We start from the raw sequence: 11,894 nt of genomic DNA on the forward strand, positions 1-11,894 counted from the left end.
ATCCCGTTCGGGTAGTAGTTTCCTTTCATATATCAATGGCTTAATGTTTTCTGGTCTATTGCGCTCCAAATTATAGTTTTTCTCTGACTTTGGACAGTTTTCCGGCAGGATATCGACTGTATGGATGTGTGCACGGTTTCAAGGATTATTATTTATACGTTTCGGTATGTAGTTTTTCATTTGGGATTCGAGATGAATAATTATGGCAGCAATTAAGCTTCTTCCGGGTTGGATGATGGATGCGAGTACAATTCGCAAATGGAGCAAGAGCAGCAAATGATGTATGTGGTTAATGAGGCAAACACGTAAATCTTAGTTCATCCCGTTCCCATTTCTTATTTAATGTCCTCATTTTTATAGCGCTTGCTTGGGTGTAGGGAACCTACAGCTGTTTTTCCTTCTGCTCTTCTCATCTCTGACTAAGCTCGTGGTAGTAAAAATGGTGGCTATTCTGAGAACTTTTCTTTGGAAATCTGTTGTTTTTCCTACTCATCAGAATTTTGCAGCTGAACAGGGTCGTCAACTTCAAAATCTTATTGAGGAATTTATCAATCAGGCAGATATTCCCACAACGTCTCCATCGGTCATACCGATTGACTGCACTTGTGCATGCTCTCGCCAAATTTCCGTAGAAGAGACCCTTAAAGTATCTAAGGCGATAGGCTACCCACTCAATAGGACCTTCCCGGCATCAAGCAGCTTGTGCGTTGCTTCTGTTGGTAAGCGGATAGTCGCCGTCTGTGTACCTCCATACACCTCTCTGAGGCTTACAATGGTTGCCTCCTGCAAGTCGTTCATCTTGAATTGCTTCGTTAAGGTTGTACAGAATTCCGCCTTATAAACGACCTCATCTAGGTCTTTGCACTTTATACCGATCTCGTACTTTTGACCGTGTACGTCAGCACTTTTTCCAAGCAATTTTTTTTACTTACCCTGCCGAAGCCTTCTCTCAGAAGGGGAAGCTTTGCTCTCTTCGAATTTTTTTCAGTTCCAGCGTGAGGTCCCCCTTCTGGTTCCACCCAGTCTTGCTTACATTTACGCTCAAGTCTTTGAGGTCAGAGCCGCTTTCACCCGTCTTAGTATATCTGCGTAGGATATAGTACCCGCGCTTGAGCTTATGCTCGCCTCAGGTCGGATCCTCATTCCCTCCTTCTTCCCGCAAACCTTTTGATCGAATATCGACTCCCTTGGCAGCGTTAGTGTTTTAGGTACTATTTTCTCGCCTATCGAGGTTTTAGGCCCTTGGGCTATACGCCTTTTTTTTTGTTATCATGCTAATTTCGTGAGTGTTCCATCCACGAGTAGGGGTCAAAGGATAGTATGGGTCCCAGGGCGAAACGTTGGATTGGTACCTACGATGGAGCATAAAACCTGGGAAACGCCTGCTGAACCAACACCAACAGCTCTACTAATAAACTCTATCTCTACCTCCACGTGATGATCGCTGGGAATTCTTTCTTCATGAAAAACTGCAGACGGAAAGGACAAAGGTGAGTCTCCCGTCCCTAAAAACGTGACAAAATGTTCCAACTGGTTGGGTAGGGCTGACAACCCTACACGGAAAAAACTTGTTACGAAGCCACAACAGGAGCCACAACAGGAGAAAAAGGAATAACGATTTGGGCATTTTTTTATGGAACGTGCGCTCCCTGTATAGAGATGGAGCTGCCAAGTAGCTACCCGATACCCTGTCCCAATATAAGGCTGATGTAACAGCATTTCAGGAGATGCGTTGAACAGGGACCGGTTTGCTAGAGAAGAGCTGCTACACCAAATATTATAATGGTCGTCCAGTAAACCAGGTGCTCGGAGTAGGTTCCTTAGTCAGCCAAAAAATGAAACCTGCTGTTATCGGCTTTGAAAATATAAGCGAAAGGCTATGCACTCTGCGTTTGCGAGACAAGTTTAGAAATATGAGCCTCATTAACGTTCACCCCCCTGCAGGGGGGGGGGGGGGGACTGCAGAGTCGGAGAAGGATACCTTCTACGAGGCAGTAGAACGAACCCTCGAAGCCTGTTCCAGATATGATATCAAAATCGTACTTGGGGATTTTAACAGTCAAGTAGGAACGGAGCCCGTATTCAGGCGATACGTTGGCTCCCATGATTTTCATGAAAATATTATTGATAATGGACGGCGGATTATTCAATAAGCAGTGTCGCACGACATGGTTGCTGGAAGTACCTGATTTGCGCGGAAAGCGGTCCACAAACAATCGTAGGCCTCTTCATATGGGACAAGTTTCAATTGAATTGACCACGTATTGATCGTCGGAACGACTGGTTTGACGATGAATGTGAGCTAGCAACGGAACGGAAGAATGCCGCATACCCAGTAATGTTGTATTCTCAAAAAACGCGGGCAAGCGCAGAGACTTATCACGAGCTCCATCGAGTGGAGAAGCAACTTCACAGGTGGAAAACGGAAGCCTGGGAGAACCAACAAGTCTGTGAACTCGAAAAGTTCAGGGAGCAACCGCACCAGGCGCGGAAGTTTTACCAACAAGTCAGCAGGATGAAGCCTTATACATCTCGATGCTCAACCTGCCGAGACAAAGAGGGAAATCTGATTTCCAACAGAATGGGCATATTGGAGCGATGGGTTGAGTACTTTGATAAGCTACTGAACAACCAGAACATCGGCGAGTTGCAGCTCCTGCCAACTGAAGACGATGGACAAATACTGCTACCACCAAGTATAGGAGAAACAGTCCTTGCAAATTCATCGGCTTAAAAATTGTAGTGACCGCGGCTGCGCGACAGGAGCGGAATCTCATTCGGCTCTTTCTTAATTAATTTGCTTAAACAATGCATTTAATAGTGTGCAATTGCCTTAATGTTCGCCGCAGATTGCACATTATTGAATGCATTCGAGCGAATTGATCTTGACAAGAGGCGAATGATTTGCCGCATCCGCAGGCGCATGCGCATGTTGCCGCAACATTGCCTAGCGAGTGAGAAAGGCTATGTAGCGGGAATAGAAGCGGTGCATGAAGGGAGAACGAGGAGAGTGTTGCTTGGTGAGGGAAACGGTGCACAGAAAAATAACTGCGAGTTTTGGATTTGGCGGAGGAAAAGGTTTTTTGGTCGGAGGACGGTGGTTGGAGCTTCTTGGTGGAGGATAGGAAAAGATCGAGAGAAGGTGGCTCATCGGGCTGTGTCTATAAGTTTTGTTTTGGCGGAGAATTCTTAGATGTTTCAGGAGTAGTTTTCGGAAAATGACAAGTTTGGGAGAAGAAGAAAAGAGGAACGGGAGTGAGGTTTGATCTGAGTGGAAAGATTGGAGGAGCAACGGAGGAACGGGATTGAATTTGGATGAAAAAAGGAGACGAGAAGAAAAAGAGGAACAAAAAGTGAATTTTTTAGTCTTGGAGAGGAGAGAAGAAGATCCGGAAGATGTGAAGGTTTTCGCGAGCGAAAGAAAAATTCCGTGAATAATTTCAAATCATGGACAAATCGTTCAATCGGTAACAAATGATAAATGCACAGTGATTTAGGGCGAGAAAGTAAAGTGCTTTGCGTTGTGTAACGGGATTGGTTCATTTTCAAACGTTGGGGATAGATTCCGGAAAGATTTTGATTAATAGAAAAAGACAGATTTTGAACGGCTGGGAAACGTGTGAGTTCGAGCATGGTATAATCATCGTTTCGGTGGGAGTTTGAGCAGTGCGCCTGCTGGATGACAAGTGTTACATATATATATATTAACACATATACACACATATATTTATATTAATGATTAATTGAACTTAATTGTTTTTTTATAAAAATTTTTTTAGAACCTGTTACACCAGCCGCCAACCGAGCTCGGAGGGACGACCTGGGTGAGTCCTGGTTATTATTTTCCTTTTATTTATTTTTCTTTTTTTTTTGTTTTTTTATTATTATTAGTTAAGTTCTCTTTGAATTTTACCATATTTTTTTCATTTTATTTTTTTTATTGTTATGATAAATGAACTCTGATAAATAATGAAGATTGAATAATACTATCGTAGTTTGAGGACTTCCTCCTTTTCTAATCCTCCTTTCCCTCCCCGCGGAACTTTTATATGAAGGGACATCCTCTAATCGAATAACTGGCCGGAGGATGTCGAGGAAGGGTGGGAACCTCACAGGCCGCGCCTCGTACAAGATCTGAGGCGGAAGAGACGGCAATCGAGACGGTGATCCGTCGTGGATCTTCTCCTCCTTGATCGTGGCACTCGGGTCCGGAGACTTACGGCTCCACGCGCGCGGTCGAGCCGGTTTTTTTTTTATTTTCCAATTTAGCTCGCGTTCTGGTTTTCCGTCGATAGGCCGTCGCGAAATTCCTTGTAAAATCGACTTAAAAATCCGGTGCGGACCCACGCATCGGACAAGGCACGTTGTTTTACGTAATGAAGCGTGAGGGATCAAAGCGCTCAACGGACCCCCCCACATTCCCGAGCCTGGCTAGCACAGAGGCGTGCAAGAACGTGTCGACCGAGCACTTTGATAGAGCTTCAATCTTTGTGGGCAGACCTTCACGGTCAATTTTGCCAATTTGTTTAGCTTTTTGGGATAGCTCTGCCCTCTAGGTCGTTATCGGCCATTCATGATGATCGACTTGATCGCCTACTCCATTCATATCATTACAAAATCGTAAGTCGCCAGGATCAGATGGAATTACAGCCGAATTAGTTAAATATGGAGGCGATAAATTACATCAAGTGGCTCATCAACTTGTGTTCAAGGTATGGGTCACCAAATCAATGCCTGACGACTGGTAAAGAGGCATTATCTGTCTCATAGATAAAAAGGGAGATATCAAACAGTGCAGCAATTATGGAGGTATCACGTTGCTGAGTACCATCTGAAAGATATTCTTCGCTATCTTATTAGGCCGGATAGCCCCTTACGCCCAGAACATCATTAGCCTATATCAAAGAGGCTTCACTCCAGGCAAATCAGTAACAAGTCAGATTTTCTCTCTGCGGCAAGCGACGGAGAAACTGTTGGAATATGGACAACGGTTGCACCATCTGTTCATCGACTTTAAAGCCGCCTATGATACCATAGCCATGGTAAAACTGTACACGGCCATGAGAGAATTCGGTACCGCGACGAAATCGATAAGACTGACTAGGCTGATCCTGACCAATGTGCGAGGCCAGATAAAAGCAGCAGGATCACTCTCAAGACCATTCGACATTAACAACGGTCTACGACAAGGGGATGCCCTATCATGCGTCCTCTTTAACTTGGCTCTGGAGAAAGTGATTCGTGATGCTGAGGTAGATGCGAGAGGTACGATCCTCTTTAAGTCCACCCAACTATTGGCCTATGCTGACGATATCGACATTATGGGAAGAACCACCCGAGACGGACAAACTGCGTTCATCCAGATCGAGCAGGCGTCGATTGGCGCGAGATCTTGGGCTGCACATCAATGAAGGCAAGACAAAATATATGATGGCAAGGTCAGCACCGAATATCAAGCAACCAACAACATCAAACCGCACTGGTCAAACGGGAAGAATAAAGATAGGGAGACTGCAACTTTGAGACCATTGATAATTTCTCCTATCTAGGGTCGAAAATCACAACCGATAACAGCTACGATGATGAAATCCGCGCACGGTTGTTGGCAGCCAACAGAACCTATTTACAAAAACTGTTCCGCTCGAAATGTCTCACAAATGATCTTGCCTGTCTTCATGTATTCCTCCAACTTAATAGCCCGGAAACTCTATAAGGGCAATATCTGTGGTAGAAAAAGAGCACGAGGTAGACCCTGCCTGAGATGGAACAATGGTGTAGGCCAGGACGCCAGTTAGGTGTTAGGGATAGGGATCTTGTCCAAGCGGACAAGAAAGCTTCGGGCCTCAAACGGGGAGCTGCGTTTACAACTCCCGAGCCGTACTCCTTCGTTCCGTTGAGATTTAGATAGGCATTGCATCCACCAGTATGAATGCTGAGCCATGCAGTCAGTATAGACTGGTTCCGTTGTTACTTGTTAGTTGTAGTTTTCACGCATTGATACACTGTCTCACACGTTAAACATCAGTTGATGAACTGCATGGTGTACTTGGTCGCCTCCATCGGATCCTGGCGACTTATGATTTTTAAGCCGATAAATTGGACAGGCTGTTTCTTTCACGCTTTGTGGTGACAGCATTTGTCTGTCGTCTTCAGTTGGCGGGACCTCTAACTTGCATATATTTTGGTTGTTGAGTTCTTCAAGGACGCGGTGCGACTTTCCCTTAACAGAATAATACTCTTCAAAGTACTCAACCCATCGCTCCAATATGTCCATTCGGATTTTGAAAATGGCGGCGAGAACCGGGCTCGTAATTTTAAACACCGGATCCACGCCAACGTTTCGGCGCCCAAGTTGTGAAGGAAGCATTCCCGACATCACTTTTGCGTCGGAATCTCTGGCATCATCGGTGGACGGGTGGCGAGTCCTAGAAAACTTCTCGGCAAGTGATCATCAGTATATTGCGTTCGAAGTGTTTGACGCTACTTGCCGGCGAGCACCAACACGACGTTCCCCCTGCGTGTGAAATGTCGCGAAGGTGAACATCGGAAGGTTCGTCGAAGCTCTTGGAGCAGGTAGGGCCGCACTGGGGGGCACTCCGGGGGGTGGTGGTGTCGCAGCTGACACCATCGTAAATTCAATGATGAACCTGATAACGACGGCGTGTGAGGCTTCCATGCCCCGGAGAGGCCCCAGGCGCGACAAGCCTTCTATGTACTGGTGGACGGCGGAAATTGCCGACCTACGGAAGGAGTGTCATAAGCTCCGCCGTTTGGCACAACGTTTGTATGCCAACGAGGAGGCATGTGCCATAAAGGCACAATATAGATCAGCAAAAAGGAGACTCCGCAGTGCTATAAATAAAAGCCAAGCTCGTGGCTGGCAAAATCTTGTTAATGAGGTGAATGATGACCCGTGGGGACTTGGCTATAAGCTTGTCACTCGGAAAATCGGGGCTCTGCGGAAGCCCTGCATATTGAGCACCGGCCAGATGGACCGCATTGTGCGGGCATTGTTCCCCAGACACCCTGTACGGGTTGATGTAAACAGCACGGAAAGCGTCGTGGATTGCCCCCTTTTCACAATGGGAGAACTCGAGGAAGCGGTTCTCACTATGAAAAACAGGAAGGCGCCAGGTCCTGATGGCATCCCGGCGGAAGTTTACAAACTGGTGTTCCGCCAACGGCCAGAATTGCTGCTCGAAGCGTTCAACGCGTGCTTGAAGGAGGGCATTTTTCCTTGTCGCTGGAAAGTGGCCAGACTCGCGTTGATCAGTAAGGGTAAAGGAGACCCGGAGCTCCCGTCTGCATACCGACCGCTGTGTATGCTTGACACGGCCGGAAAAGTGCTCGAGAAGCTCATCAGGGGAAGACTCGCTGAAGCGATCCGTGCTGCCGGGGACTTATCCGCAAGGCAGTTCGGGTTTAGAACAGGGAAATCTACAGTGGATGCTGTTATGGAGGTCGTAGATGCGTTTAATCGAGCCGGGGCACACAGCCGCCGACGGATAGTGCTCCTCATAACGCTTGATGTCAGAAATGCCTTCAATTCCATAAGATGGACAGATATGCTAGGCACACTAGAGAACTCCTTTCACGTGCCAAGCTATCTCTTGCGGATATTGAGGGATTATCTGAAAGACCGCTCCCTGTTCTATGAGACGCTAGAGGGCCAGAGGAGTATGGAAATCACGTCGGGAGTAGCGCAGGGATCCATCCTAGGGCCGGACCTCTGGAACGCTTCCTACGATAGTCTGCTGAGACTCGATATGCCTGAAGAGTCGCGCCTGGTCGGTTATGCAGATGACGTTGCGGCACTTGTTGCCGGACGCACTATTGAACAGGCGCAAAGCAGACTTGGCATATTGATGCGACGAGTAAGCGGATGGATGACTGCTCGCGGTTTCAACCTTGCGCTGGAAAAAACCGAAGTAGTCATCCTGACCAGAAGGAGAATCCCGACCTTGCGTCCCATATCGATCGGCGAGTTGACTATAGAGTCAAAACCAGTGATTAAATACCTTGGTTTAATGCTCGACTTGAAGATGAGCTTCTTCGAGCAAATCAAAGCAGCAGCGGACAGGGCTGCAGCAGGAGTCGCGGCCTTGAGTCGGCTAATGGCGAATGTCGGCGGCCTTATATCAACTAAGAGACGTCTCCTCATGGGAGCAACGCAGTCCGCCCTTCTCTATGGTGCGGAGGTATGGGCTGATGCCCTTGACAAGGAGGTGCATCGTAAACGCCTCGCTCAAGTGCAGAGGCGGGGAGCTTTGCGAGTGGCGTCTGCTTATCGCACGGTCTCCGAACCGGCTGTGATGGTGATTGCGGGAGTGATCCCCGTTGCCCTCCTTGCCAAGGAGCGCAAAGCTATCTACCGCCGTAAGAGCGAAAACTTAAGAGAAGTGGTTGCCCGTGAAGAACGTCAACGCACCCTTAACGAGTGGCAACTTTCTTGGCAAAATGAGCCAAGGGGCAAGTGGACTGCGCGGCTCATCGACAAATTAGATCCGTGGTTGAACAGAAAGCACGGTGAGATTGATTACTTCCTTACCCAACTTCTAAGTGGGCATGGAGGTTTTCAGTCTTACCTGCACAGGATCGGGAAGCCGCGATCTCCTGCTTGTGTGTTCTGCAATAGAGTGGCGGATGACGCTGAACACACCTTTTTCTCTTGCGAGAGGTGGGACGGCCTCCGCCAGCAGCTTTATGCAGACATAGGGGAGCTCTCTCCAGATAACATTGTGCGAGAGATGCTGAAGAGTGCTGGCAGCTGGAGTCGTATTGCGCATTATGTTCGGACTCTTCTTACTACGAAGAAGATTGAACTCGACCGGCAGAGGGATCGGACGGTAAGGGGTTCCCTGAACTAACAACTCCCTTCCTCCCCTCCCCTCCCGTTGGTGAAAGGAATTCCCTGACTTGAAGGCTCCCAAAGCCGGGAGAGCGGGAGGGCTAGCCCGAAGTAATATGTCAAACGGTTCCAGGCTAGTTCTCTGCTGCGGGAGTCCAACACTCTGTGCGTAAACGCATTCACCTACCCTTCTGTCCATTCTGTCGGAAATCAGATTTCTCTCTTTGTCTCGGCAGGATGAACATCGATGTGTATTAGACTTCATCCTGCTGACTCGTTGGTGAAATTTTTATCTTCTGCGTTTGGTGCGGTTTTTTGCTGGACTTCTCGAGTGCATAGACTTATTGGTTCTCTCAGTATTCATTTTTATGGCTGTGAAGTCGCTGCTCCACTTGATGGATAAGCCTCTGCAGATGTTCACCTTCTTTGAGAGCTACGTCTCGTGTTTATCTGGTTCTGTAAACTTAATCCCACGGTCTTCTTAAGACATGGATTGATTTTGTGACCACAATCAAAGCTCCGTTGAAAGAAGCACAACGGTACCTGTCTATACTGAGTGAATGACTCAGTTTATTTATACTGGTGGATGCAGGACTTACCTACTGTAACAACCGAGTTGAACGCACATGAAACAGGAATTCTCCTGAAATATGTGAATTTAGGGGCCATCTCCGTTCCCATGGTACCACCATGGTGACCTACTTCCACTTCAGATGAGTCCTCGTGCAGACTCGGGTCTGATGGCCCTAGTAGGCCCTTGAAGCATTCGTCTACTGTAAAACGGCCGGCAAGCCAAAGTGAATACAACATTTCCCGGCATCACACTATGGGGCTTCTCCTCCGCTACCTGGTTTTGGTTTGGCCGGCAGGGTTGCTGCGCCTATCCCTCACCGCTACCTCTGAGCACCGTCTTATTTGAAAGTGCGGCATTGCCTGGTATGCAGTATTCTTCCGTTCCGTTGTTTGGTTACATTTATCGTCGATCCAGCCGTTCCGACTTTTTTAAAACTGGGGCCAAGTTTTTTTGCGGCCGTATCAATGCTAACGTTCTTCAGATGATTGTGAAGTTCACTTGTTGATGCCTTATTTCCGGGACCCCAGCTAGCAGTGGTTATTGTACCATCCATTTGCCCTTTATAGGTGTTACATAGAGCTTTGTTGTGGATGGCTTCGCTATTCAAACTCACCTGATTGTCAGAGGGGATAGTAGCGGTGTTGTTATTCGAGCTCGGAGCACCACCAGATGGTGGTGATATTGACAATCTGACAATTATCAAGGTTGATAAGTGGTAGCTTTCGATCAAGACGTGGTCAATTGGGTTGAAAGTGATCCCGTTTGGAGAGACTCACGTATTTTTGCTGTCCTCTTTCCGCGCAAACTAGGAACTTCCAACATGTAAGCTATGGGAGCCGATGTATTGTCTGAATACGGGCTGCGTCCCTACCTGACTGTTAAAATCTCCAAGTACGATTTTGGTATCATTCCGCTCTATTGCCTTGCAGAAGGTATCATTCTCTGACTCCGTAGTCTCCTCGGTAGGGGTGTGGACGTCAATGAAGTTAATGCTTTCCGAAAAGAAGACCACATTCGATTACCAGACAATGATCTTCGATTTAAAAATAAGCCAAGTTGTTGGGGGTCTGTGCAGCCTAAAAATAGGACGATATGGGGCTAGTCTGCGAAAGAGTTAACTAACAAACTTTTATGGAATATGGTGTTAGAGAGAGCTCTTCATATAATAGAGTGCATTGCAGCTCATCATTATTGAAATAGTAGACATTTCCTGGTGGAAGGTTCAGATACTCCTGAACAATAAATTGTCTGAACTTAGGTCGGCATGTGTGATACACAGGAGGTTACAGTGAATTTAATAACAAAAACACCTACAAAGAAGCTTGCTAGGACCTCAAGTTAGTTGTACTTCGTTGCAAGAGAGGTGGCTTCAGACAATCTGAGGCCGAAATAAACTCGTGGAAAGGCACCTAAGGAGCTGTAACGCCGAGATTTAAATTTGCGCATTTCCACAAATGGCATACCGCAGTAATAATACCTGCAGTGACCCGGGAAGAACTGCTGGACATTTCCAATAGGGTTGGCCTTGACGCAATATCGGCCCAAAAATGTGTGAATCATCCTGGTACTTTGTGAAAACTTTCGAATACCTTTCTCATCTCCATTGCTACTATCAAGGATTAAAAGTGTCTGATACCAGCATCATAATATCAAGTGCAAAAATTACGCCAATATTCATGCGAATGGTAACAATTCATCCGGTTCGTTTCAATCTTTTGTAACCTTTTTAGAATTAAGTAAGAATTCCCACTCACCTTGACATTAAGAACACCATGGACTGCTTCTTCTACTCTGGCAAAATGTCCTTTGCCGAGTACTTTCCCTGTCATCATATAATTGCCAACTCGGACCAGTTTCTTTTCGCCTGCAACACAAAAGGATATCAAAATCATACACGACACTTTACTGTTGGACTGAGCATCCTTGCAGTATCTTAGATACTCATCCAAAAGATGGATAGAATAGGAAGCGTCCATTACCCATTTTGCCGGGACTCATGATTGATTGTGATGTTGTCGATTTCTCGTCTTTACCCGGCTCCTAATCGACACAAACAAGTTGGTAAGTTGCATAGAAGCACTCCCGTAACTTTTTTGTAATCTGTATTTTTATTTAAAAAATAAATTCGAAAATAAATTTGCCAGCTTTTCCAGTTGATTGCTAAGCCATAGGTTGCTAATTGTTATAAGCGGAAAATTTTTTGATAGGTTAGGCAGGGGTTGATTATGAGTGTGAAGTAGGAAGTGGGTACGCTGGGTGGGGTTGATTTTTATGGCTGATCTTTGGAGAGTCTCTCAGAATATTGTAAAAGTGAAATTGTTGGGTAAACTGGGGAACTTTCTAAATTCCTTACTGAGGGAAGGTGACATTCAGCTTTCGAGAAATAACTCACGATGAGCAATCTCCAGGAAACGATTGATTGAATCACTAAATGCCAGTCCGAATTGCACGCAAATGAATTACGATTATTGC

General features: G+C 46.5%; 1 protein-coding gene across 1 annotated transcript in view; it reads right to left on the bottom strand.

Annotated features, from left to right (window-relative positions):
* The window catches only part of LOC119660280 (serine/threonine-protein kinase NIM1-like), a 131,425-nt gene extending 119,786 nt beyond the window's left edge, over positions 1-11,639 (bottom strand). The window contains exons 1-2 of the mRNA XM_038068754.1: positions 11,402-11,639; positions 11,177-11,286 (exon numbers count right to left, since the gene is read on the bottom strand). Of these exons, the coding sequence (XP_037924682.1) occupies positions 11,177-11,286; positions 11,402-11,420 (129 nt within the window). The 5' untranslated portion in view covers positions 11,421-11,639. The remainder of the gene's footprint in view (positions 1-11,176; positions 11,287-11,401) is intronic.
* Between the last annotated feature and the right edge of the window lie 255 nt (positions 11,640-11,894).

Source organism: Hermetia illucens, chromosome 1, assembly GCF_905115235.1.
Source record: "Hermetia illucens chromosome 1, iHerIll2.2.curated.20191125, whole genome shotgun sequence".
NCBI lineage: Eukaryota > Metazoa > Arthropoda > Insecta > Diptera > Stratiomyidae > Hermetia > Hermetia illucens.